The sequence below is a fragment of the Entamoeba invadens genome (genome assembly GCF_000330505.1).
Source record: "Entamoeba invadens IP1 unplaced genomic scaffold scaff_1105074725849, whole genome shotgun sequence".
NCBI classification, from domain to species: domain Eukaryota; phylum Evosea; order Mastigamoebida; family Endamoebidae; genus Entamoeba; species Entamoeba invadens.
The window spans coordinates 856,426-878,258 of NW_004440189.1; the positions used below are offsets into that span (position 1 = coordinate 856,426).

At 35.0% G+C, this 21,833-nt stretch overlaps 10 protein-coding genes across 10 annotated transcripts; 6 read left to right on the plus strand and 4 right to left on the minus strand.

Annotated features, from left to right (window-relative positions):
• Window positions 1-661: 661 nt before the first annotated feature.
• On the plus strand, window positions 662-3,379 carry EIN_229730 (serine-threonine protein kinase, putative; the record flags this gene model as incomplete). Its single annotated transcript, XM_004255163.1, has 1 exon — window positions 662-3,379. The coding sequence occupies one exon, from the start codon at window positions 662-664 to the stop codon at window positions 3,377-3,379; it is 2,718 nt and encodes a 905-aa protein (XP_004255211.1).
• Window positions 3,380-4,469: 1,090 nt separating this feature from the next.
• On the plus strand, window positions 4,470-6,245 carry EIN_229740 (hypothetical protein; the record flags this gene model as incomplete). Its single annotated transcript, XM_004255164.1, has 1 exon — window positions 4,470-6,245. The coding sequence occupies one exon, from the start codon at window positions 4,470-4,472 to the stop codon at window positions 6,243-6,245; it is 1,776 nt and encodes a 591-aa protein (XP_004255212.1).
• A 149-nt stretch (window positions 6,246-6,394) lies between these two features.
• Window positions 6,395-7,961, minus strand: EIN_229750 (hypothetical protein; the record flags this gene model as incomplete). The annotated part of the gene is made up of 4 exons (XM_004255165.1): window positions 6,395-7,094; window positions 7,137-7,171; window positions 7,216-7,671; window positions 7,743-7,961. 4 exons carry the CDS (start codon window positions 7,959-7,961, stop codon window positions 6,395-6,397), a joined length of 1,410 nt encoding a protein of 469 aa, XP_004255213.1.
• Window positions 7,962-8,192: 231 nt separating this feature from the next.
• On the minus strand, window positions 8,193-8,891 carry EIN_229760 (hypothetical protein; the record flags this gene model as incomplete). Its single annotated transcript, XM_004255166.1, has 1 exon — window positions 8,193-8,891. The coding sequence occupies one exon, from the start codon at window positions 8,889-8,891 to the stop codon at window positions 8,193-8,195; it is 699 nt and encodes a 232-aa protein (XP_004255214.1).
• A 3,087-nt stretch (window positions 8,892-11,978) lies between these two features.
• Window positions 11,979-13,395, plus strand: EIN_229770 (rap GTPase-activating protein, putative; the record flags this gene model as incomplete). Its single annotated transcript, XM_004255167.1, has 2 exons — window positions 11,979-12,942; window positions 13,109-13,395. The coding sequence occupies 2 exons, from the start codon at window positions 11,979-11,981 to the stop codon at window positions 13,393-13,395; spliced, it is 1,251 nt and encodes a 416-aa protein (XP_004255215.1).
• A 654-nt stretch (window positions 13,396-14,049) lies between these two features.
• On the plus strand, window positions 14,050-15,531 carry EIN_229780 (synaptonemal complex protein, putative; the record flags this gene model as incomplete). Its single annotated transcript, XM_004255168.1, has 1 exon — window positions 14,050-15,531. One exon carries the CDS (start codon window positions 14,050-14,052, stop codon window positions 15,529-15,531), a length of 1,482 nt encoding a protein of 493 aa, XP_004255216.1.
• Window positions 15,532-15,627: 96 nt separating this feature from the next.
• Window positions 15,628-17,739, minus strand: EIN_229790 (hypothetical protein; the record flags this gene model as incomplete). Its single annotated transcript, XM_004255169.1, has 1 exon — window positions 15,628-17,739. The coding sequence occupies one exon, from the start codon at window positions 17,737-17,739 to the stop codon at window positions 15,628-15,630; it is 2,112 nt and encodes a 703-aa protein (XP_004255217.1).
• Window positions 17,740-18,137: 398 nt separating this feature from the next.
• On the minus strand, window positions 18,138-19,154 carry EIN_229800 (hypothetical protein; the record flags this gene model as incomplete). The annotated part of the gene is made up of 1 exon (XM_004255170.1): window positions 18,138-19,154. One exon carries the CDS (start codon window positions 19,152-19,154, stop codon window positions 18,138-18,140), a length of 1,017 nt encoding a protein of 338 aa, XP_004255218.1.
• A 403-nt stretch (window positions 19,155-19,557) lies between these two features.
• EIN_229810 (mediator of RNA polymerase II transcription subunit, putative) lies at window positions 19,558-20,009 on the plus strand (the record flags this gene model as incomplete). The annotated part of the gene is made up of 2 exons (XM_004255171.1): window positions 19,558-19,663; window positions 19,720-20,009. 2 exons carry the CDS (start codon window positions 19,558-19,560, stop codon window positions 20,007-20,009), a joined length of 396 nt encoding a protein of 131 aa, XP_004255219.1.
• A 151-nt stretch (window positions 20,010-20,160) lies between these two features.
• Window positions 20,161-21,756, plus strand: EIN_229820 (TFIIH basal transcription factor complex p52 subunit, putative; the record flags this gene model as incomplete). The annotated part of the gene is made up of 1 exon (XM_004255172.1): window positions 20,161-21,756. One exon carries the CDS (start codon window positions 20,161-20,163, stop codon window positions 21,754-21,756), a length of 1,596 nt encoding a protein of 531 aa, XP_004255220.1.
• Window positions 21,757-21,833: the final 77 nt, after the last annotated feature.

The following is a 21,833-nucleotide window of genomic DNA, read 5'->3' on the forward strand; positions in this document are numbered from 1 at the left end:
TATTTTAAGATCATTGGTCAAATTAAAATTTTACTTGTTCTTTTTAGTGTGTATTAATAGAATAATAAAAGTTCTAATAACAATAAGGTAATTTCGGAATGTGTTTTAGTTAATCAATTAATAAAACAAATTTTATAATTTATAATTTATTTGTATTATGTCTTTTTAGAATTTTTTTTCTTAACAAAAAAAATATTCGTTAGTATTTTTTTAATTATAAATAAATAATTAATAAAATTTATTATACAATCAACTATTTATAGTATTAAAATACATCAAACGACAATATTGATTCCCAAATCTACCCAGCAAAACAAAGAACTATAAAGAGAACCATACTAAATTATAACAAATCTATAATAAATCATTTGTGCCATTATTTAATTAAACAAATGAAGGGAAATATTTATTTATTTCGAGTTTAAGAAGAATTAGACGAAAATAACGAGGAATTCAGAAAAACAAAAGAGTGAAGAACTGGATTGAATTGATTTTATTTTTTAACACATCATTTGAAAACGTAGAAATATTGCTATAAAAAAGGGCAATTTACCAATAAGAGAACCAATATAATATAGCAATATATAAAAAAAACAAATTGCTTTATATTTAAAAATATAACAAAGAAATACATCGAAAGAATCTTTGAATACCATTGTATATGCCATTCAGAACACTTCTGAATTTATTTCTTGTGGTTGTTTTTACTTGGGCGTCGCCGACAAAACTCGAAACAGAGACTTTTGAAGACATTGACTTATTTAAGGCTGATCAAGACTATTACCAATTTGTAACATATATCGGTTACAACGAACTAAGCGAACAACGACACAACTTACCGATGTATTACTACCTCAATGACACCATCGTCCAAACGTTATTTTTTGACTCAACGCTTTCCATTGTCAAAAATAGAACTGCGGAAATTCGAATCAATGGAATGCACAGACCTCAAATTGTCGATATGAGAGAATCTTTATTTGTGTTGGACGACAGCAAATTGTCATACTACGATTTGGAGACTAACCCTCCCGAGATACTTATCAATTCAACACTTAACGGAAAAATTGGACAGTACTCTCCACTCAGTTATATTTTATTCCAAAATGAAACTATACAAACTGACTTACTTATAACATGTGTGGATTACACACTTGCTGGTGTCAAATTAGAGACATTGACTTTAAAAGTGTCGTCTCAATTTCCATGTGGCGAGTATGTCACATCTGGCTCGGATCTTATTGCAGTGAAGAACAAAACGGACATTACAATATATCAATTAAAAGTCACTGACGACGGGTATTACTTAAATGGGGAATTTGTCTTCCACAAAAAAATCACCATGGCGGAGTATTTAAATCCTTCAGAAACATACCAATACGACCCAATTCGATTCACAAGAAATAATGTGTTGTATGTAGCAGTCAGTAAGTATAACAAAGTCGCGATATTTGACGCTTCAACAGACTATTCTGTGGAAGAGGAGATCACCAACATTCCATTTTATAGCGAGTCAAACAGTGGATATGTGAAACCCTATAAAAATATACCATTTGATAATATTGGATCTTATGGACAAATAATAGTAGTAGGTACCCCAGGATATAGTACTAAAGATATGCCACATTGTGGAGGTGCGTATGTCTTCTTTGACAATATCTTAGACAAGGGTTACACTCCTCGAATTGTTGAGTTCATCCACATCATAGGGAAAATAGCATATGGGTATACAGGATACTCTGTTTGTTCTTCAAGAAATTCGGTGTGGTTAGGAGGACTTTCTGTACCACAACTGAATTACATTTATGACAACATATCCGTGTCTATTAAAAGTGTGAATAAAGAGTATTGTAATGTCACAAATTGTTTGTGTCACTCGAACATGTATTTCATTGACGGGAAATGCTCCTATGAAAAAGGAGAAAAGGATATTTTAGTGATTGTGGTATCCGTAGTTGTTGCTGTTCTTGGTGTGTTGGTGATTGTGACAATAGCTATATTGATCATAACATTCACTATCCCTCGGAAGAACAAGAAGCAGACGTTCTCTGTCAAAAATTACGACTACGACTTCACACTATTTGAATACTTCCCATTGGAGTTTGACACCACCAAACTGACTTTTGGGAGTGAAGATATGCCACTTAATATTAACGTGGAGACTTCCCATGAAATAAACATTACTAACAAAACAAAGAATTACTACACATTCAATTTCAATCCATTAGACAGAGAAGATCATAGATATGCCATTCACTTTGATCCTAAGATGGGGATCTTATCCCCAAGAATCACACAAAAAGTCTGTGTGAAACTGACGATGTTATGCACATGTTCTATAGATGAAATCATAGATGTACAAGTTCATATGGGGAAGGGAGAGTCTTCCACTGGAGATCATGCAGCTTTAGAATTGGTCTTAGAAAGCAGTTCAAGTCTTACATTAGATTATACCGAGTTCCAAAAAGAGAAAGTGATAGGGGAGGGTTCCTTTGGAATAGTGTATAAAGGGGTCTATCGAGGTGTTGATGTCGCAATCAAAGAGACAAAGTCCTTCAGTTGGCCTGAAGATGTATTAGAATCCTTTATTAAGGAAGTTGAGATGATGGACAAAATGCGGTGTCCTTATATCATCAATTTCATAGGTGCTTCATTCACTCCCGAGCATTACTCCATCGTTACTGAGTTTGCTAAGTTCGGGTCTTTGAAGAGCGCGTATGAAAGTTCGTATTTTTCAAACACTTTAATGACGAAAATGCTGTTAGACGTTGCTCGAGGAATGGTCTTCCTTCATGGGAGTAATTTGGTGCATCGCGATTTGAAGCCCGAGAACGTCTTAGTTGTTTCAATGAACAATCAAGAGAAAGTAAATGCAAAAATCTCCGATTTCGGGACTGCAAGAACCGCTGTGATGAATGATATTGCTAACACAATGACGAGAGGAATTGGCACACCTATTTATATGTCACCAGAAATGCTGTTGAATCTCCCTTATAACTTGAAGACTGATATCTATTCATTCGCAATTGTCTGCTATGAAGTGTTTCTGAGGAAGATACCATATCAACAATTTTCTCATACGTGGGACGTCGCAGACTTCGTTTTAAAAGGAGATAGACTCCCAATACTAAGTACATTCCCCCAGGAAATGGGTGACTTGATCAAAGAATGTTGGGCAGATGCTTGTCTTAGACCCCCTTTCACTGAAATAGAAACACGACTAGAAAAAATGTGGAACGCCTTTTCAGCTCTTCAATTCGATTTTAGCAACCCACCCATTGCTCCAGGAATGCCAATGATGCCACCACCACCACCAGCAATCAATAGAGCCTCTCAATATGTACCAACTCGATGTGATTTGCAAATAGAAATGAATTAGTATTTTTATAGTATCTTTCTGGTTTCAGTATTTAAGACAATGTTTATAATATGGTTTATTTATACTAAAAGAAAACTATAAAAAGGTTAATTATATAAATAGTTTTAAGGCATTTATTATATTTTGGTGAAAAATGTGTTTATTGAAACAAAACATTGGTTTGAAAAAAAAGGGTTTGCCAAAATAAAAACATTTGTTTTTAATTTTAAAGTTGAAAAACATTTTGGAATGGTTAAGCCATTTAGTAGTATTATTAGTATTTTTATTTTACTTGTATTTATAGTTTTTTAAAATAAAGATAATAATTTTTTTCTAGATTTGATTTAAAATAGGTGCCAAAATCCGCTTTTTAATACCAAAACAAGGAGATATAATTAAAATTGAGTGAAACAATTTGAAAGAATAATTTTAACCTTTAATATTATTTATTATAAATAAACTAATGAATGATTCTACATGAATTGAAATAGAATGAAAAGTAATAAAGATAATAATTAAACATAAATTAGAAAGAAGTTAAGTTTAATAGTAAAAACGAACATTTTTAATGTCGAAACCCAATTAACAATGAGTTGTATTTTACACAAAATAAAAATAAAATTATGAAGGAATTTAAACATGATAATCGACATTTGTCCATTTCACTTTGGATCTTTAATAATTTTGTCTTAGACTTGCCAATACCAACTTTACATAATCAATTAATTTTTGAAACAAGAAACTATGGTTCATTAATTCAAATATTATTAATAAAGCAGAATAAGTCATAACAGATAAATCAAACACATTCTTTAGCATTTTGCTTCTTTTTATTACAACACAAGAAATTTGAAAAAGCACAAATTAATAAAATGCGTTGAAATATTTATTTCCCAGGTCAATTGGTCTTTTTAAAATGTCGGACGAATGAAAAAAGGAGTTATAAATATTATCTGCAAACGCCGAAGAAAATTTCAATTCAAATAATAAATTTAGAGGAGGAGTAAAGGACTTCAAAGCAAAAAAGCCTTGTCATAGGGTAGAAAGCCACATAGAAGAAAGGAAAACTATACCAATGTCAAACAACCATTAAGACTCCAACTCGAAAACCATGTCTAAAAATCGCCGAACACGCGCATCATTTGGTTATAGTGTTCCCCCACCCATTCAAATTAATACAACAGCAATCACTCCTCGAGAATACACTATAGCAATTCGACAGTTTTCAAACAGTTCAACACAACAAGAAAGTCGTGAGAAGAACAGCCACTCGCCTACAAGTGGCTTTGAGAAAACTTTTATTAAGTTGCGGGGGTTCATTGGTGGGAAAGAAAAGGAACAAAAGGAAATGGAGACGACATTAGAACTCATTCTCACATCAATTAAAACACTTAACCCCCCACATCAACTCATCGACATTTTTAGGTTCCACAACTTCATATTGCTTCCACAGTTCAACGACATCCAATTCATCGACCCAAGAATTTATGTGTGGAGGACGGAGAAGAGGCGGAGGTACATACTTGGCGAACTGTGTTACCGAGCGTTGTCGAAAATCTTCACCACTAGCGAAATGATTGAAATGATCTTTGGGAAGGACAATATGACGAACCCTATTTGCACCACATTTCTCGACACCGTAGTCACAAACGCAGTCCACGTCTTCGAACCATACGACGATCCAAGTTTCTCGGAAGAAGGTAAAATCACACATATATCCCCACAGAAAATGTTTGAGTGTGCTCTCGACAAGCACGACAAGCAAGGGATGTTCGAAACGTTTGTCACGGGCTGGAAATTTTTCATGAGTGTTGAAGACGTGAGTCGGAAATGTATTGAAGAGAAACAAAAAGAGCTTGAACTGCTTGAAAAGGGGGAGAAAATGACTCAATTTCAAGTAGAGCGAAAGAGTCGACTTGAACGGTTGGTGTGCTGTTTCTCTGAATTTGTCGACAAGTTTCCCGGAGAAATTGGGAGTGCCATGATGAAATATTTTGCGACAGAAGATTCGACGGAGGTGATGAAGAATTCAGTGATCCGAGCAGTGAAAGGAGCACAAAAAGAAGAAGAGAAAAGTCTGTTACACACTTCATATCCATTTCTACCGGAACTCAAATCCCCTGAAAAGGCGAGTTTTAAGAAACGATCCCTGTCGGGGAATAAGAAGACGGAAAAGGTGATGTCTGCGTCATCATCACCAATATCGTCAGTACAAAATTCCCCAAGACAAAGACCATGTTCGGATGAAATGGTACAAGACGTCAACTATGACAATTTTGTGTTACTCGACCCTTATTTGACAGCAAGACAAATGATATACTATAACAGAGAAATGCTCAATAACGTGTCATTGGCGGAATTCTTCGATTATAAAAATAGTAAGGCGTATGAAAAGTATATGAAACGACTGAACTCGTTGACAAATGTGTTGGACAAGATTAAATTGGTGAGTAAAGCGTTTGAAATCTTCATTAATATAGCGTCGAGTGCAATGGAACTGAACGACTTCACTGTGAGTTATTTGGTGTACAAATTCATTAAAGACAAATTGCAGTTACTCGAACTGAAGTTGGACAAAGTAATCAAAAAGGATTTCGACGAATTGGACTTCACATTCTCATGCGTCAAAAACTACTACAATTATAGAACAAAATTCCAAACGATATGTACAACAACAGCACCAAGAATGCCACTCCTCTTTGTGTGGGAAAATGATATGGACGCGCTCTCAAATGCGTCACATGTGGATCAAGTGGGGCAAATCGATTTAAATCAATTAAAGTCGCAAATCGACTTAGTTGGTATTATAGACGCTGCAAAGACAATACCTTACTCTATCGACCAGAACGTCTCATTCCAGTTCTTCTTCCACTCAAACTATTTTTAATCAAACTATATTGTCTAGTTTGTAACTATTGTTTTGTTATCGTCTCTTTATTATATCGGCACACCAAGTGTATGTCACACATATAATGTATGGTCTATTTTTAAATTAGATTCCGCTATAATAGGCATCTACTAAAAACAATAATTTTGTCACTTAGTAACAAATGTAAAATCATTGAAGTAATCCTTTGAATCAACCACTTCGGTCTCATCAAGTAGAGTACTTTCTCCGACAATGTCTTTGTTGAAATTGGAGACATCAGTTTTATCTTTGACAACAGGAACGTATGGTGGTGTGATCTTTTTCTGGAAGAGTCCATCCCAATCATATCCTTTGAACCAAGGATGTGATTTAATTGAATTTGGATCGACAAGTCGTTTTAATGGATCTTTGTCGAGTAATTTGGTGATGATGTCTTTGCATTCTTGTGATGGGTACGACTCTATTGGGAATGTCACGGGGTCTCTAATAATCTTTTGGAAGAGCTCTTGGATGTCTGGACTGACATATGGAGCATGCCCATGAATCATTTCAAATATCAAAACCCCAAATCCCCACCAATCGACAGGCTCCGAGTAATTTTTGCCAACAACGACTTCTGGCGCTAAGTACTCTGGTGTCCCACAAAAAGTATTTGTTGTGTTAGTACTTGTGACATTTTCCTTTGAAAGGCCGAAATCTGTCATTCTTAAATATCCGTCTGCTCCAATCAAAATGTTCTCTGGCTTAATATCGCGATATACTATATTTGCAGAATGAAGATGCTCTATAGCCAACAGAATTTGTGCCGCATAGAACTTTGCTGTGTTTTCTCCTACCTTTCGATTCTTTTGAAGATAAAAATAGAACCTTTCTATCAATACACATTATTGATACAGTTGGATAACAAACTCTCCACCAGAACAGTAATCGATGATATAGAATAACTAGATGTGAGACAAGAACACTAAAAAAGAGTAGAAAACCAAACATGAGTTGGAGTCTGGAATGAGTAATATAAATTGACCAAAAATGGGTGATGCAATTTTGACAATATTCTTCTTTCAGACATGGTGTGTTCGATTTCCTCGTATTCAATAATTTGTTTCTTCTCAATTGTCTTCATCGCAAAGACCTCATGTGTGCTTTTCATCTCGACTAAAAAGACTTTGCCGTACGCTCCCTTCCCTAAAAGACACTTAATTTCAAAGTCCTTTTGTGTGACGGGGACGGTACTGATTCTTGGCTTACAGATGCTCGATCGCTCCGAGCGACAGATGATCGAAGCCAACCACGCAAGTCGTTCTTCCTCCGTCGCAGCACTCAAATGAAATGTTCGAGCGGGTGTACATATCCGAATGATGTTATTAAACTTTTTGTGGTAATTGTCAACAGCAACGATATGTGTCGCCAGTGATAAATTGACGACTCCCAAAAGAACCTTTTTCTGTGTGTTGGTTTGTGTTTCTACAACTTTCATTTGAAGAAGTTGATAAGGAAAAATTAGAGATAACAAACTGCTTCGTCTTTGTAATATGACAAGTTGTCTTCGACTAAATCAAAGTACCGTCGTTTCCAACTCTTCCAGCTTCCGCCCTCTTTCATAAGCCACCCACATGTCATTTCCTGTTGCATCTTTGTCTGTGTTTGAAGTTGAATTTTTGAGTTCGAATAACTTGTTTCGAGTGACAGGAGTTTATTTGCATTGATTTTGGTTGTAAGACTTTTTATTTTCATTCGCTCTTTCCATTTCTATTTTTAAACTTTTATTTTTAGAAAACCACAAGAACTTTTTCCTGTTGTATTGCATCAGTTTTTTACTGTTCTCAACTGCCCTTTTTCTTGGAATATTTGGATAAAAAGAATGGGATATTTCGCTATGTTTCTATTTATAAAAAGTTCCAATTATCTTACATTTATAACGGACGTTTTTTGTGGTTTAAATACTGGCGATAAACAATAAGTAAGTTAATTGAAGGGGAACAAGGGATTTGGACATTTTGTGACTGGGTAATTGCTCGATATGGCGTTGTCGATAGTGGCAGTGATGATTTGAAAAATGTTACCAATGAGAACACCAAAGTACAACGAAAGAGAAACAACGGCGACTGCCAGTCGCGGCTCGACATCGATGAGAGAGTGCTCGATTGCACAAGCCACTAAATACCCATTAAAAAGCCCTAAAAAGAAACCAACGGAAGTCATCACATATTGTGTGATAAGAACAGCATCATGTGCCAACCCCGCTGTTGTGAAGTACACGAGTAATACAACAAAAACAGACAATAGAGTGTACACGACACTTCCCCAACATATAACTTTGGTTGGTGGAGTCTTTGGAATGAACTCCAAGAGTCTCCCGATGAAATCGCCAAGTGCACAGAAGAGTGAACATACCTGTGCTGAAATGAATTCAAGCTTACCATAATGCATTGCGTTATTACAGTTTGCTTCTCGTGTCACCGTGTTAATAAAACGAGGAAGTAAGAAGAGTGATGTGAAGTAACAGAAGAAGAGTGTGATCAAAGAGTATTTGGTTTGTTTCACTATACCTATGAAGACACTAAATACACTGTCTGGCTCTTCTTTTTGATGATCCAAGTCGATGTAAGTCGACGATAACTCAATTTTCTCTTGTGATTTCAAATATGAATAGACGGATGGCATGTAGAATAATAATAATATTGAACAAAAGAGTCCAAATATAGATATGATGAACAATGGAAGAAATCCCCAAAATGCAGTCTTCACAAATGTGAAAGCACAAACAAACAAAACACCAAAAGAACATCCAGAAACATATGCAGTTGTGTGCTGAGCGGACAGCGAATAACTAAGTGAGAAAAATACGACAAAATTGCATGGGGGAAGGACAGAATTAAAAAATTCGATAAGAAGATAAAAATACTTCTTTTTAAATAAAATACTTGAGGAAATTTCTTCGTCACTGTACACCAAATTTGTTGTTAGAAAACACGTGAAGATTAATACCACATTCATGACCATGGAAGTTAAGCCTAATACTCGATATCGAAATCGAATTGTTTGAAGATAGGAAAAGATTATTAGTATACTAAGCATCGCTATACCTCCAAAACTGTCCACTACTCCTATAGCAAGTGTTAATCTCCCTATGTCACTTCGTATCAATGCTGATAAAAGTAATAAGTAATTCATACCAAAAATAAAACATAGAAATAATGTGATCAAATTCATCTTGCGAGAGAGACCAACAGCGCCAATCAGCATCTTTTCGTCACAACTAAATAAAGTTTATTGTTCTTTTTCTTTTAAAATAACTACTTATAATATCAAAATTATATTTATAATAACATGTACTATACATTTACTATATTTACAAATGTTAATTATAATTGGAAATTAAAACAAACTCCATCTTTTCAGAATTATTATTTTTATAATTTTTATAATTTTATCACAATCAATACAGTCAAAGTCCTTTTATAATTAATTTAATTGAAAGAATTAGTAATAGTATTTTTTTATGTTAGTTATGTTTAACATTTTTTATTTATTAACACTTAAAATAACGCCCTTATTTTTGTTTTGACCTGTTTTACGAGGGATATTAATCCAATTCTTGATAATTTTCCTTTTTTGGTTTGGTATTGTTTATGCACATAATATAAACTCTAAAAAAACGGAAATTTATTTAATAAACTCGATATTTCCCCGATTTTTAGACCACTTGAATTTTGTTCAATGTTATTTAAAGTGTTAAAAATTTTTTTAAATTTTTTTCTTTTTTTTGTTTATTTTTTAATAGGATGAAAAGATATTAATAAATTTATAACATTTTTTTTATTCAAATAATAATATAAATTTTATTATGAAATATAATATTTATATATATAAATATTTTATAATAATTAAAATAACAATAATACAATAAATTAGAAAAAGTTAGAATCTAAATAAAAATTATATTACTATTAATTTAGTATTATATTATTGTTCATTATTTTAATTCTTTTTTAAACAATTACAAGATGCAAGTAAAAAGATTCAAAAAAGTGTAGGCAATATTAAAGTGTCGTTAACACGTTGCATGTGAATAATACCTTTTCAAGTTGAATAGTTTTATATAATCCAATCAAATCTATTAACTAATTAATAATTAACCATTTCAATCATAATATAAATTGAGTAAAAAGTAACAATATTTGCTATTGGCAATTACTTCATTTTTTACAATAATTATTAAAGAAACCTGTTTAAATTATTATTTCAACCATAATTTCTTAATAAAATAAAAAAAGAAGGTTTTGTTATTTTTTTGCGCATCAATAAATTCTTTTATTTATTAGATGTGGTTAATAAAAATAGGTTAAAAAAATAAGTTAGAACTATTTTAGATTTTAATAAATAGTAATATTATTTTAAATTTTTTGCTTTTATTGATGATTTGTTATTATTTTTTGTTTTTAATAATTATTAAGTTTTTTTTATTTAAAATCAATGATTTTATTCATTTTTAAATCGAATAATAATAATAAGTTTTACTAATAAAATCTTTTTATAATAACTCATTGTATTATAATTATTAATTCAAAATTATAAAAAATAATTTTTAATAATAAATAAACAACTTTATATTCAACCCATTTTTTTGCTGTTTAAATGCTTATAATTTTTATGGTTTAATTTATTTTGACTAGTACTGATAATCCTAATAATATACCAACAATTAACCAGTTCATTTAATAACAAAGATTCTACATGACTTATTTCTATTTTAATTAATTATTTTCAACTAAAAATTTAATTAGTTTAACTTCCTGTAACTTTAGTAGAAACACAATTTAAAGGGTATTAAGGTACTTTAAAATATGTTAAACTAGGTGTTAAATTAATATCTTTTTTTTCTATTTGTTTTCTTTAACTTTTTATTTTTCCTATTAATACAAAAACTATTTTTAAAAAGAATATTAACTATTTCTATTAGTCAATCCGTAAACTTATGTGAAAGAAACGAAAATCTGTCTTTATTTCTTTTTTTCGGCATTTTTTACTATTAGAACAACTGAATATATTTAGATTACCTAAAAAATCCCTGTTTTATTCAATTAGATACTTTAACTCAGTGTTCAATTTTCCAAAAGAAAGATGTTGCTTTTTCCATAACCATACACAAAAATGATAGAAATAAAAAGGATGCATTTCTCCCTGAATTTAACACTTCAAGACAATCACTAAAAGACTTTTTTTACCCCAAAAAAATAAAACTAAAAGAACAAAAAAATTTATTTAATGTCGGAAGAAAACTCCGATCTCCTTGGTCGAGATGATCAAAACAAAAGACGTACTTGTTTGTTTTCATCTTCACCACTCTGCTCTGACCGTTCAGTCACACTGACTCACCACTCGAAACCCTCTCCGTCAAGTCTTTTCAAGCCAGCGACATCCGCAAGCTGCGAAGACCACCCGCGGACCACTAACTCCAACGCAACTTCTCCCGATTTTCTCTCTCTCAATTCACCAACACTAAAACCAGAACTGTCTCCTGTTAGGAAAAAAAAACGTGGAAGGTCTGTCGCTGAGTCTTCTGTGGATGAGTCTCTGAGAGGGTTTAACACCACACAGCAAGCTCTTTTCTCCTCTCTCAACACATCCGAACATGCATCGAAACCGGCTTCCAAGTCGACGTCGCGCCGTAGTTCTGTCATCAAACTCTTTTCGCGGCCTACGAGTAAGCGAGACTCGCTCAACTTTTCAGAGGATGAATTGCAACTGATGAGGAAAATACTTGTCACGATGTTTGAAACTAGTACCCCACCAATCATAGCTACTAACCCACCCATTCCAACTCCCGCAAAGCAGCTCATCATCGATTGTGCTCAGTGGTTTGAGTTCATGGAAATCTCGCCGATATCCAAATTTGCCGATTTGTGGAGTTCTCTCAAAACCCCTGTTGAAAATTATTTGCCGAGCAAACAAACGACAGCGTTGATACAAGGAGGGTACTCGTATGAAGTGGGTCCCGAGTCGACGTCACACGACACCGACTTGAACGATTACACTATTATTAACACGGACGACGACTTTCCGTGTTACACCAAATATTTTTATCATAACTCTGCCGTTAAACACTACTTTGATAAAACAAACAACCAAATAGTGTCGTGCATCAAAGATTCGACGTTCATGAAGACGTATGTCCGATCTGAGGAAGGGATCATTCGGTGTGTCATTCAAAGTGAAGACTCGGCCGTTAAAAGTGAAGAGGTCTTCCATGGAAGTACTCAAATCGAACGAATGAGTAACGACTTTGATATTGATGAAGACCTAATGAGGTTCCACGCGTCAATGGCAATCACTAAATACCGGTTTGGAGTCGTTTATGTGGGGCCGGGGCAATACCAGGAGAACGAAATATTTGCGAACGATAATCCGTCGCCGGCATTCTGGAAATTCATGGATTTGATTGCAAAGAAAGAGAAGTTAAAGGGATATGATCGTTATGCGGGAGGACTCGACACAAAAGGAGACGTGACTGGGACGCATAGTTTTGCAATTCAGTTTGAGTCGTATGACTGTATGTTCCATGTTGCGCCGATGATTCCTCGAGAACCAAAGGACGAGCAATCATTGGAAAGGAAAAGGTTTGTCGGAAATGACGTCGTCGTCATCGTTTTTAAAGAACAGCTTAATAAGGACGACGTGTTCGTTCCGTCAAATATATCTTCACATTTCACTCGTTTGTCATTTTCTTGGTATTAAAAGTATTAAAGAGAAACTATATTCTATTATATTTTTGTATTATGTATTAATAAAATAAATAACTCAATAACCATAGTTATTGAGTTATTTATTTACCTTGAAAACGTGATTGATGGTGCGGAAAGAAAGAACTTATTGGGCAGATGTCTTCATAATTGTCACACCAAATTTGACGACGGAAAATAACGAGTCGTACACTATATCCATTGCTTCGAAGGACTGCGTTAAACCATTTCCGCCGTTCTTAAGACCGACGCGCACACACCCAATCTTGCCAGTGTTGCCGCACGACTCGATGACAAGACAATTTATAATGAGGAAATTGATCAATGGAGAACGAACAGCACTGAAGTCAAAAGTCTTTGCTGCGAACTCAAAGAGGGTGTTTCAGTCCCAAATCAAACAGCTTTTTGATAAATACGCAAAATAACATTGTACAACTGATTTTTTGTTGTTTGCTCGTTGTAGCCTTTTCGTTCGACAGTTTCTTATGTTTGATTGCTTTATGTGCAGTGTTCTTTTGTTATTCGTGCAAAACACTCAACCATCAAATTTTTTCATGGTTGATCAAATCGAAGTACTAAACCAGAAATTATAATAAAATTATTTATAACAATTAGTTATAATTTTCAATCTGATCAACCATGGAATTTTTTCTCTTTTTACAATTTTGGTTTAATTATAGACAAAAGTGTGGTTTTAATAACTAGTTTGTTTATAAGAAGTTTATAGGTTGAAAATAACATTTTAATGATTTCTAAATTAGATATATCTTCTCAATTTTTGTTATAAATATCTTTTAGTTTGAAGAGTGAAATGAAAATAGTATTTGGCAAGTTTATTTATATAAAAATAGCATTCTAATGATTAATTTGATCTTCAGTGAATAAATTGAGATTCGTCAAATTCAAGTAAAACAACGGGGTTCTTTCCACATTCAGTTTCTTGTTGAAACAATTATCGAGGTTAATTCCTTATTAGTTCAGGACATTTAAGTAGTTTATTATAGTATCAAGAAAGATAGTAAAAATCGTCAAAAAGAACTTAAGTGTGAAGAAAAGAAGGAAAGAAAACTGGAATTAGGATGGACAATCCGCTTGATGCACAAGCCACAGAGAGTGTCGACTCTCTGAAACAAACCATCGAGTCTTTAAAAAAGGAGTTATGCTCCGTCACGAGTGAGAATGACCTTCTGCGGGAAGAGGTGGAGAAGTACTACACATCGGAAGATAAGAAGGCGGAAGACACAAATGCGCAAAAGCAGTTAGGCGATCTTGAAAAAGAAAAAGCACAAATACTTGCAGAAAAAGATGGACTTCTAGAGAAACTGAAAATGGCACAAGAAGATCGATTGGAGCAAACTGCCAAATGTGAACGTCTTGAGTCCGAGTTGAGTAAAGTAAAGAAAGAGACTGTTGGACTTGAAAAGCAGTTAAAGGCGGCAAAAGACCAAAATGAGGTGGTGTTAATGGAGAAAAAGAGTTCCTCCGACCTTGCCGCTACTTTTCAAATCACCATCCAGCAATTGAAAGATCAAATTGTCGAGAAGGACGATCTGATCAAACGCATGATGAAGAATGTGGAAACGAAGTCGGCGTACATGGACGAGTCGATCAAGAATTGGGAAACTTCGGAAGAGAAGATGGGGCAGATTCTCGACGACAGTTTTAAAATTGTGGAAATGGTCAAAAACAACATGGAGAGTACGCGGAATAGCCTCGACGAAATCATTTGGGATCACGTCAAGAAAAACATGGAGAATGACTCAAGAGCGCGATACGTCCAATCCGTTGTGAATGAGTGTCGGGAACAGAACGCGATGTTACAGAAAGATAAGGAGAAGATAGTTTTGTGTGTGATGCGAATGAAGAACGTTGTTTCTGGATTGGAAGATCGAGTTCAAATGCTCACAAAAGAGAAAGATGACGCCAAAATGAGTTATGAAACACTGTTGAGTGAGAAGATTGCGGAGATTGAAAGGATGAGTGGAACGACACAGACAGAAAAGGCGAAAAGTGAGAGGCTTGAAAAATTGCTGATTGAGGAAAATGAGAAGAGAGAAAAGGCGGAACACAAAAGTGAGGACTTGGAATACCTTATTAACTCCTTTAAGGTGGAGGGATCAAAAGGAAAACGGAACACAATGCCGGACGACTTGGTCAAGTCGACATTCGAAGTGAAACAAATGAGAGAAAGGATTGATGAGCTTGAAAAGAACGTCACGAGTCTGAGTAAGTTACTTGGAGAGGAAAAGGTGAAGAGTAAAAGTGTCAGCGAGGAACTTTCGTCCAAGATTACAAGGTTGAGCAATGTGGAGAAAAATGTATTAAATATCGAGACGAGAAAGTTGTTGTTCAATTATGTCGCGTTGGGAGTGAAACTCATGAACACACAAAACACGAACAAAAACACCAACCTCACCGATTTTTATGTAGATATGGAGAACGAGGCCGTACCAGTTTCGGAGTGGCCGATGTGGATCAACTCGAAAATAGAGAATACGCCGTTCCGTGCGATGCGTGATGTGAATAAAGAAGAGAAGGGGAAAGCGAATAAAACGAAGTAAATAATTTACCTTTTGTTTTTGTTATTATCAAATTGTCGATTTGTGTGAATGCATAATGCAGAAATGTGTTATTCACAACTACAAGAGTACAATAAATTACATTGCAATTTCTAAGGGCATGTTACCCGAGATCTCCAACAGCCGATATAAAGCTCGCCACTTCACGACATCCACCGAACTCTGTTTGACTGTCCGAAACAGACTTGAGATGTAAAACTTTTTGTCAAACCCAACGAATGAAGGAACCGGCTCAACACTTTTCAGAAGTCGAACGTCATAACATTGCATCACTGTTCGTAATGCGTCGACATTAACAAACTCCAGTCCTTTCATCACGTTCATTCCTTTTAAACGTTCATTTGTTTTTAAAACGATTTGGTTGAATTCTCCTGTAATGCTCCAACACTTTTGGTTTTCTTTGAAAAGATGAAGTTCGTCGAAGATGGGTGAGTTCTCTGCTATTTGTTTTGGACTTGTGAGTGGCGAACACCCATTTGATGCATTAGAGGGAGTTTTAGACAACAGTTTGAGTAACTGAAAAACATCGGGGAGTGGGTGTGTGCTTGATTTGTATCTCTCAACCACATTACCTAAGAACACCTCGCCACTTTTGAATGAGATGAGGTATTCAAGTAATATAACTCTGGAGTCCGTCATCGCCTCTTTACACCGACAGATCTGAAGCGCCCGTTTATAACAATTGTTCTGTACACATTTCATTGCTTCGATCAGCACAGCGACAGTCAATTCATCGCCAACAAGACCGGATTTTAATATTTCAATGAGTTGGTAGTTTGGTATTGTCTCGAGTGTGATTGTTTCGATGAGAGTGAACTGAACAATGTCAAATAATTCGGGTTTAGATAACTCAATGGCAAACAACAGCGGCAACCATTGAGGCACGGGAAATGTTTTGGCCATATGTTTCAGAGCAAATATAATATGGTACAGCTCCGCTCTGTTTTTCATCTCGCCTAAGATCTTGAGGCACTTGTTGATATGATCCAATTTCGTCTCGATCCGCCTCTTAACATATTCCACTCCCATATTCTTTTCAAGCAATAACGCGCACGTGTCATACGTCATTGTTACTTCACATAATGATAACAAAGTGAGGAGTTGGTCCGATACAGACAAGTTGTGTAATTTGTGAAGGAATTGCGCGATAGCAACCTCCTCCTTGTCGATATCGTATGATATCCATAACAACGTTGTTGTGGAACCACGAACACATTTGTCGAATGATTTGATGGAAGTCAGTGCTTCATCGATTGTCTTGTATTTCGATTGTATCCGTTTCACATTTTCGGTGTTCACCGACTGCAGTAAGTAATGAACACCCTTCTCAAAGTTGACTCGTGGAATGGCGTGTAACGTGTTTGGTAATACCATCAGACTTTTTCTATTACACGTGTAGTTCTTCAGAAATTCTCGACATTGATCTTCTTCGGTTGAGATCACAGGAAGATGAGAGAGGTGTGTTATATACAATGAAATCATCTCTGAAGAGTTCTGGTAGCACGAGAGTGGCGTGTTGTTGTTGACAAGAAAGAAGTCGAGAAAGGGCCAAAGAACACTTTTACGATATTTCAAATGATTTTTCTTCAGAAGTTGGAGATACGACGTGTCGCAGAATGAAGACAACAAAAGCGAAATGTCGTTGTTTGGTAAACTCTTTTCGACCAACTGGAAGATGTCAAAGCGGTCCATAAATGCGTATAAAAGCATTTTTTGGTAGAATTCAAAAGTGAATGCAGTGCTGGGAAGTACTTCGACAAAAGTATTCAACACTTCCGAAAGAAGAATCGCAAAATTTCCTTCGCAGTATACAACGTCATGGGTTGTCATATACTTCGCAACGTCTGTTTTGTTCGTATCGGTGGTATTTAAAACGGAGACGAACGAAATTCGACTGAAAAGGAAAATGACAGTTCGACTGTTTGGAAGGATTTGTTCTTCAAAAGAATCAAACGCGTTTGTACATTCCATCGCCTTTTGTAAGTGATACACCCAAGTATTTTGTTTTTGCTTTTGATAGAAGTGTATAAAGGCGATGTACTCTTTTAATGGACCATCGACAAGAACACTGTCAAGTATTGAATCGATCAAAACATCATTCAAATCGTCTTTTAGATGGGTAGTTGGTGGTTGTGAAATATCTCGTATGATGTCAGGGAGTTTCTGGTATATCAACTCAACCTGTTTCATCTGTTCAGTTCAAAGGTTTAGTCATCCAAACTTCATTCAAAAGGTAATAGATTAATGTATTATTTCGTATAGTATTTTAATATCTCTATGCCTTTATAATATAAATATTAATATAATATAAAATATTTGATATGTAATTTACTTTTGATTCAAAAAAATAGATAAAAATATTATCTCAGATTAATCTATCATCAATTGTATCAGATATATGCTGATAATGTTCTTCATCGATATCATATCACGATAACAAATTTATAACAAATTATATAATCTCAAACAATAATTATGGGGTTTATTTTTTTGAAATAATGTCATTATAAGTATGGTAAATATACTATATAAAATATTAAACGATATATCACTGGATTCAACCTTTCAAATAGAACTTTAACAAGTTTTCAATCATCTTCTTCTTTTCTGTTGAAGGATTCATAGAGTTTTCTTTTACTTGATTGTGGTGGAGGGACGAGCGCTTTGATGATATTTTCAAACTTCTCGAACTTAGCCTTATCTCCCGAGTTAATGAGTTCATTCAAAAAAACTTCGAATACCTTTGTTTTGGTTACGTTGTGCAAAGACACGAGTGTACTTCCAGTGAGTTCATGACACAACAATAAGTGGTGGACGTACGATACCGAATTGTTCTTTGAACAAGTGAAGCATTTGCAATCCTTCTCAGCAACGACGTCGACCATTTCTTTCCACTTTTCGTCGTACATATCTATTGTAGTGTTTGTTTGATCTGTTGTATCAAGACTAATAGGAAAGACTTCCATCTGCCCATTCATAGTAATTTCACTGATTCCATTAGTCCACACTGAAATCCCCTTTTGAGCAAACGTTATGTACTTCTCTAACTCAAATTTGTATACCTTCGCATATAAAGCTAGTCCACTGCACTCAGGTAAGACCGCCTCAACATAACTAATTAACGAATTTTGGTCTTCTATGTATTCACAGTCAAACACCATCGACGTGATTCCAAGAGCCTTCACTCTGTTAACATATTCTGCATCACCACGACCACACAAATTCACAGAAGCTACTATCTCAAGGGGACTCTTTATTTCGGTCTTGGTGGCTACCATTTGCTTCAATGCACGAATCACAACATCTCGCGTTATTTTTAACTTCTTATCCGAACGTTTCTTTTTGGCTGGAGACGTCGCGACACCTTCAACTTGTGCAAACCCGGCCTGTGTGGCAAATTCTACGATTTGAGTTGGAGTTATAGGACGATATCCTCCTCGTGTTGTTAAGTTAAAGTCAGACTTTGAGAGTTTGGTGGAACACTCATCAATGCTATTCACAAGAGAGAGTGTTAAAATATGATTTGTCGTTTCAGGAAGCATGAAATACTTCTTGTAAGTCATTTTACTCTTGATTAAGTAATCTTTAGCTTCATATCTATTCATTAGTATATATTTACTATTTTTATTTAATATCTTAACTATATCTGTTCATATATTATTTACTACTATTATTATTTATATATTACACCCTTTTATAATTAGTCGAATCAATAGAAACAAACAAGTCGCCAAAAGAAAAAAGAAGTGAATCTACAGTGCTGAGGTATTTATTGTGATTATCTATTGTAATAAACGGAACTGCGCCTACGCGCGTCGTTGAGTAAATTTTGAAGGAGGGTTTTTTCTCGACTTCCATTATTATTATTATGAGTCTTTCTTTGTTTTACAATTTTACTTTTTTTATTCATAGTAATTTGAAACCATAATTTAATATAATAATATGAACTATATTATAAATAAAAATAATATAATTATAGTTATATATCCCACAACTAAAAAGTGATAAATGGAAAACATAGACCAACGTCCAACAAGTAAACTCAGTGACAAAACGCGATTTGAATATGAGTTAGAATTTATTCAATGTTTAGCGAACCCATATTACCTTCAATGTTTGTATTTTTTTAAAAAGAGTGAATAACATTTTGTATAACAAAATAACGCATAGACTTGGCGCAACACAAACAACTCGAGAAACCAGCAATGGTACACTTCTTAAAGTATTTACAATACTGGAAACAACCAAATTATATCCAATTCATTCAATACCCAGCTTGTCTCTTTTACTTGGACAAACTTCAAAACCCGGATTTCAGAAAGGCATGCGAGAACCCCATTTTGATGAACGAAATTATTGCACAACACGAGTACCACTTTGCCTTTTATAAGACAAATCGAACTCCAATTGTGCAAAGACCAAACGAGGAAAAGGTTGCATCGTCTGTCGTACCCAATTAATTGTTATTTAAAATGTTTTTCAAACTTTCGATTTGTGAATAGCAAAATTAATACTATTATTAAACCATATCAATTTATTTAATAGATTTGTATTAATTCATATCAAGACGATTTGTGAGAAGAAAAAACTCGAAAATACTATAATAATAATATGGAGAACATCCTCGAGAAGGACGTGCTGAAGTATTTTCAAGACTTCCCAGAGGGAGCGTATCGAGTCATTTATCAAACTAAATGGAGTAGTTCGGGGATCTTTCGATTGTTGCCATCACTATGCCAATCACTTCTACTCCGACTCGTCTTTTTGTCGTCGACCATTGACTTACCCACTGTAGAAAAACAATTTACGATAACTAAACAAGAGATCATACACGTCCTCTCTTTGCTCGAAAGCGTCAAAATTATTAAGAAAGTGATGATCAATGGGAAGACCCAATTCCAAATGAACGCGGACTTCCAAACCCATTTGAAGGAATCTATTCTTGGCCCAATGGTGCCAAACTATGTTGTAAGCGACTGCAATTTCAGTGTTAAGGATGCTCTGATCAAAAAAGCTTCACTGAATAACGCGGTGAAGATGTTTGAGGACTTTTTAATGAAATTACTGACATTCAATGAGTCCCACAATTTACCCAAATCGGCGTTTGAACTCTTCAAAGACCTTGAACTTGTCAATGACGCGGGTTCACAAATTACAAGAAAGGGGTACCAATTCTTGTTCCAAGAGACAAAGACACAGATTTGGATTCTGATGCTGAGCATCTTTGGACCGGCACAGAGGAAGAGAAGGATGGGGAAGTTGATCAACGAATTTTTCGAGTTGACTTATTTGGCTCCAGAGACATGTTACAATGCAGACCCATTCACAAAAATCTATTCTGCAGCACCACTGATATTGTTTGATATGATGGGGATTATTGCGTATTCGAAAGAGAAGAACGCACTTGTTGTGACGCCGCTGATGTCTCTTTTAAGATCAAATGCGCTTGTCCCGTCAGACTTGGTGACTAAACCAAGGACAATCACTGAGACGAATTACACAGTGTACATTTACACGGAGAGTTTCTTCCAAGTGAAGTTGTACTCGTTATTCATTCGACAGAATTTGCAATTAACCAATTTGTGTGTGGGGAGGATTACATATGATACTGTGACCGAAGCGTTTTTGAAGGGTATCACCAACGAAATGCTTGTCAATTTTTTGCAACCGAATTTGCCAAAGAACATTCAGGCACAAATCGACTTGTGGAAACGAGAGTTAAATCGACTGAAAGAGGTGCGGGCGGTCAAATTTCGATTTTATGAGCCCGAACTTGAAGTGCAAAAGGAACTCTACCACTTGACCAAAAGTGAAGCAGAGAAGATGAAGGGAGTTGTCTTTTATAAAGAAGAAGAGTTGACCTTGTTTGTCAGGTATGACGTTGCAGAGAAAATCAAAGAGTTCTTGCGACGAAAGACTCGAGAAGAGAGTTTCATCGCACGACTTCGAAAATCAGAGAGCGACGAGAAGAAGGAATCAAGAAGCTTTTCGTCATTCCCACAGCGTGGAATTAGTCGACAAGAACCTTCTAAATCCATTTCCCGCTCCGAGTCAAAGTCGTTCAAAGACCAGCGCTCAATTTCGCGACCAGATACTAAAAGACCGCCCATTTCAAACCCAGGTGTTAATAAGCGTCTTCCAGAACCAACTCAGATTAAGTCGGTGCCCACAAAGAAGAGTTATGTCTTATCAGACTCCGATGATTGATTATTTTGTATGATATTTGATGGATCGTCTATTATTAATTATTTTACTATGACTTCTAGTTGTTTTTAAAAGATTCA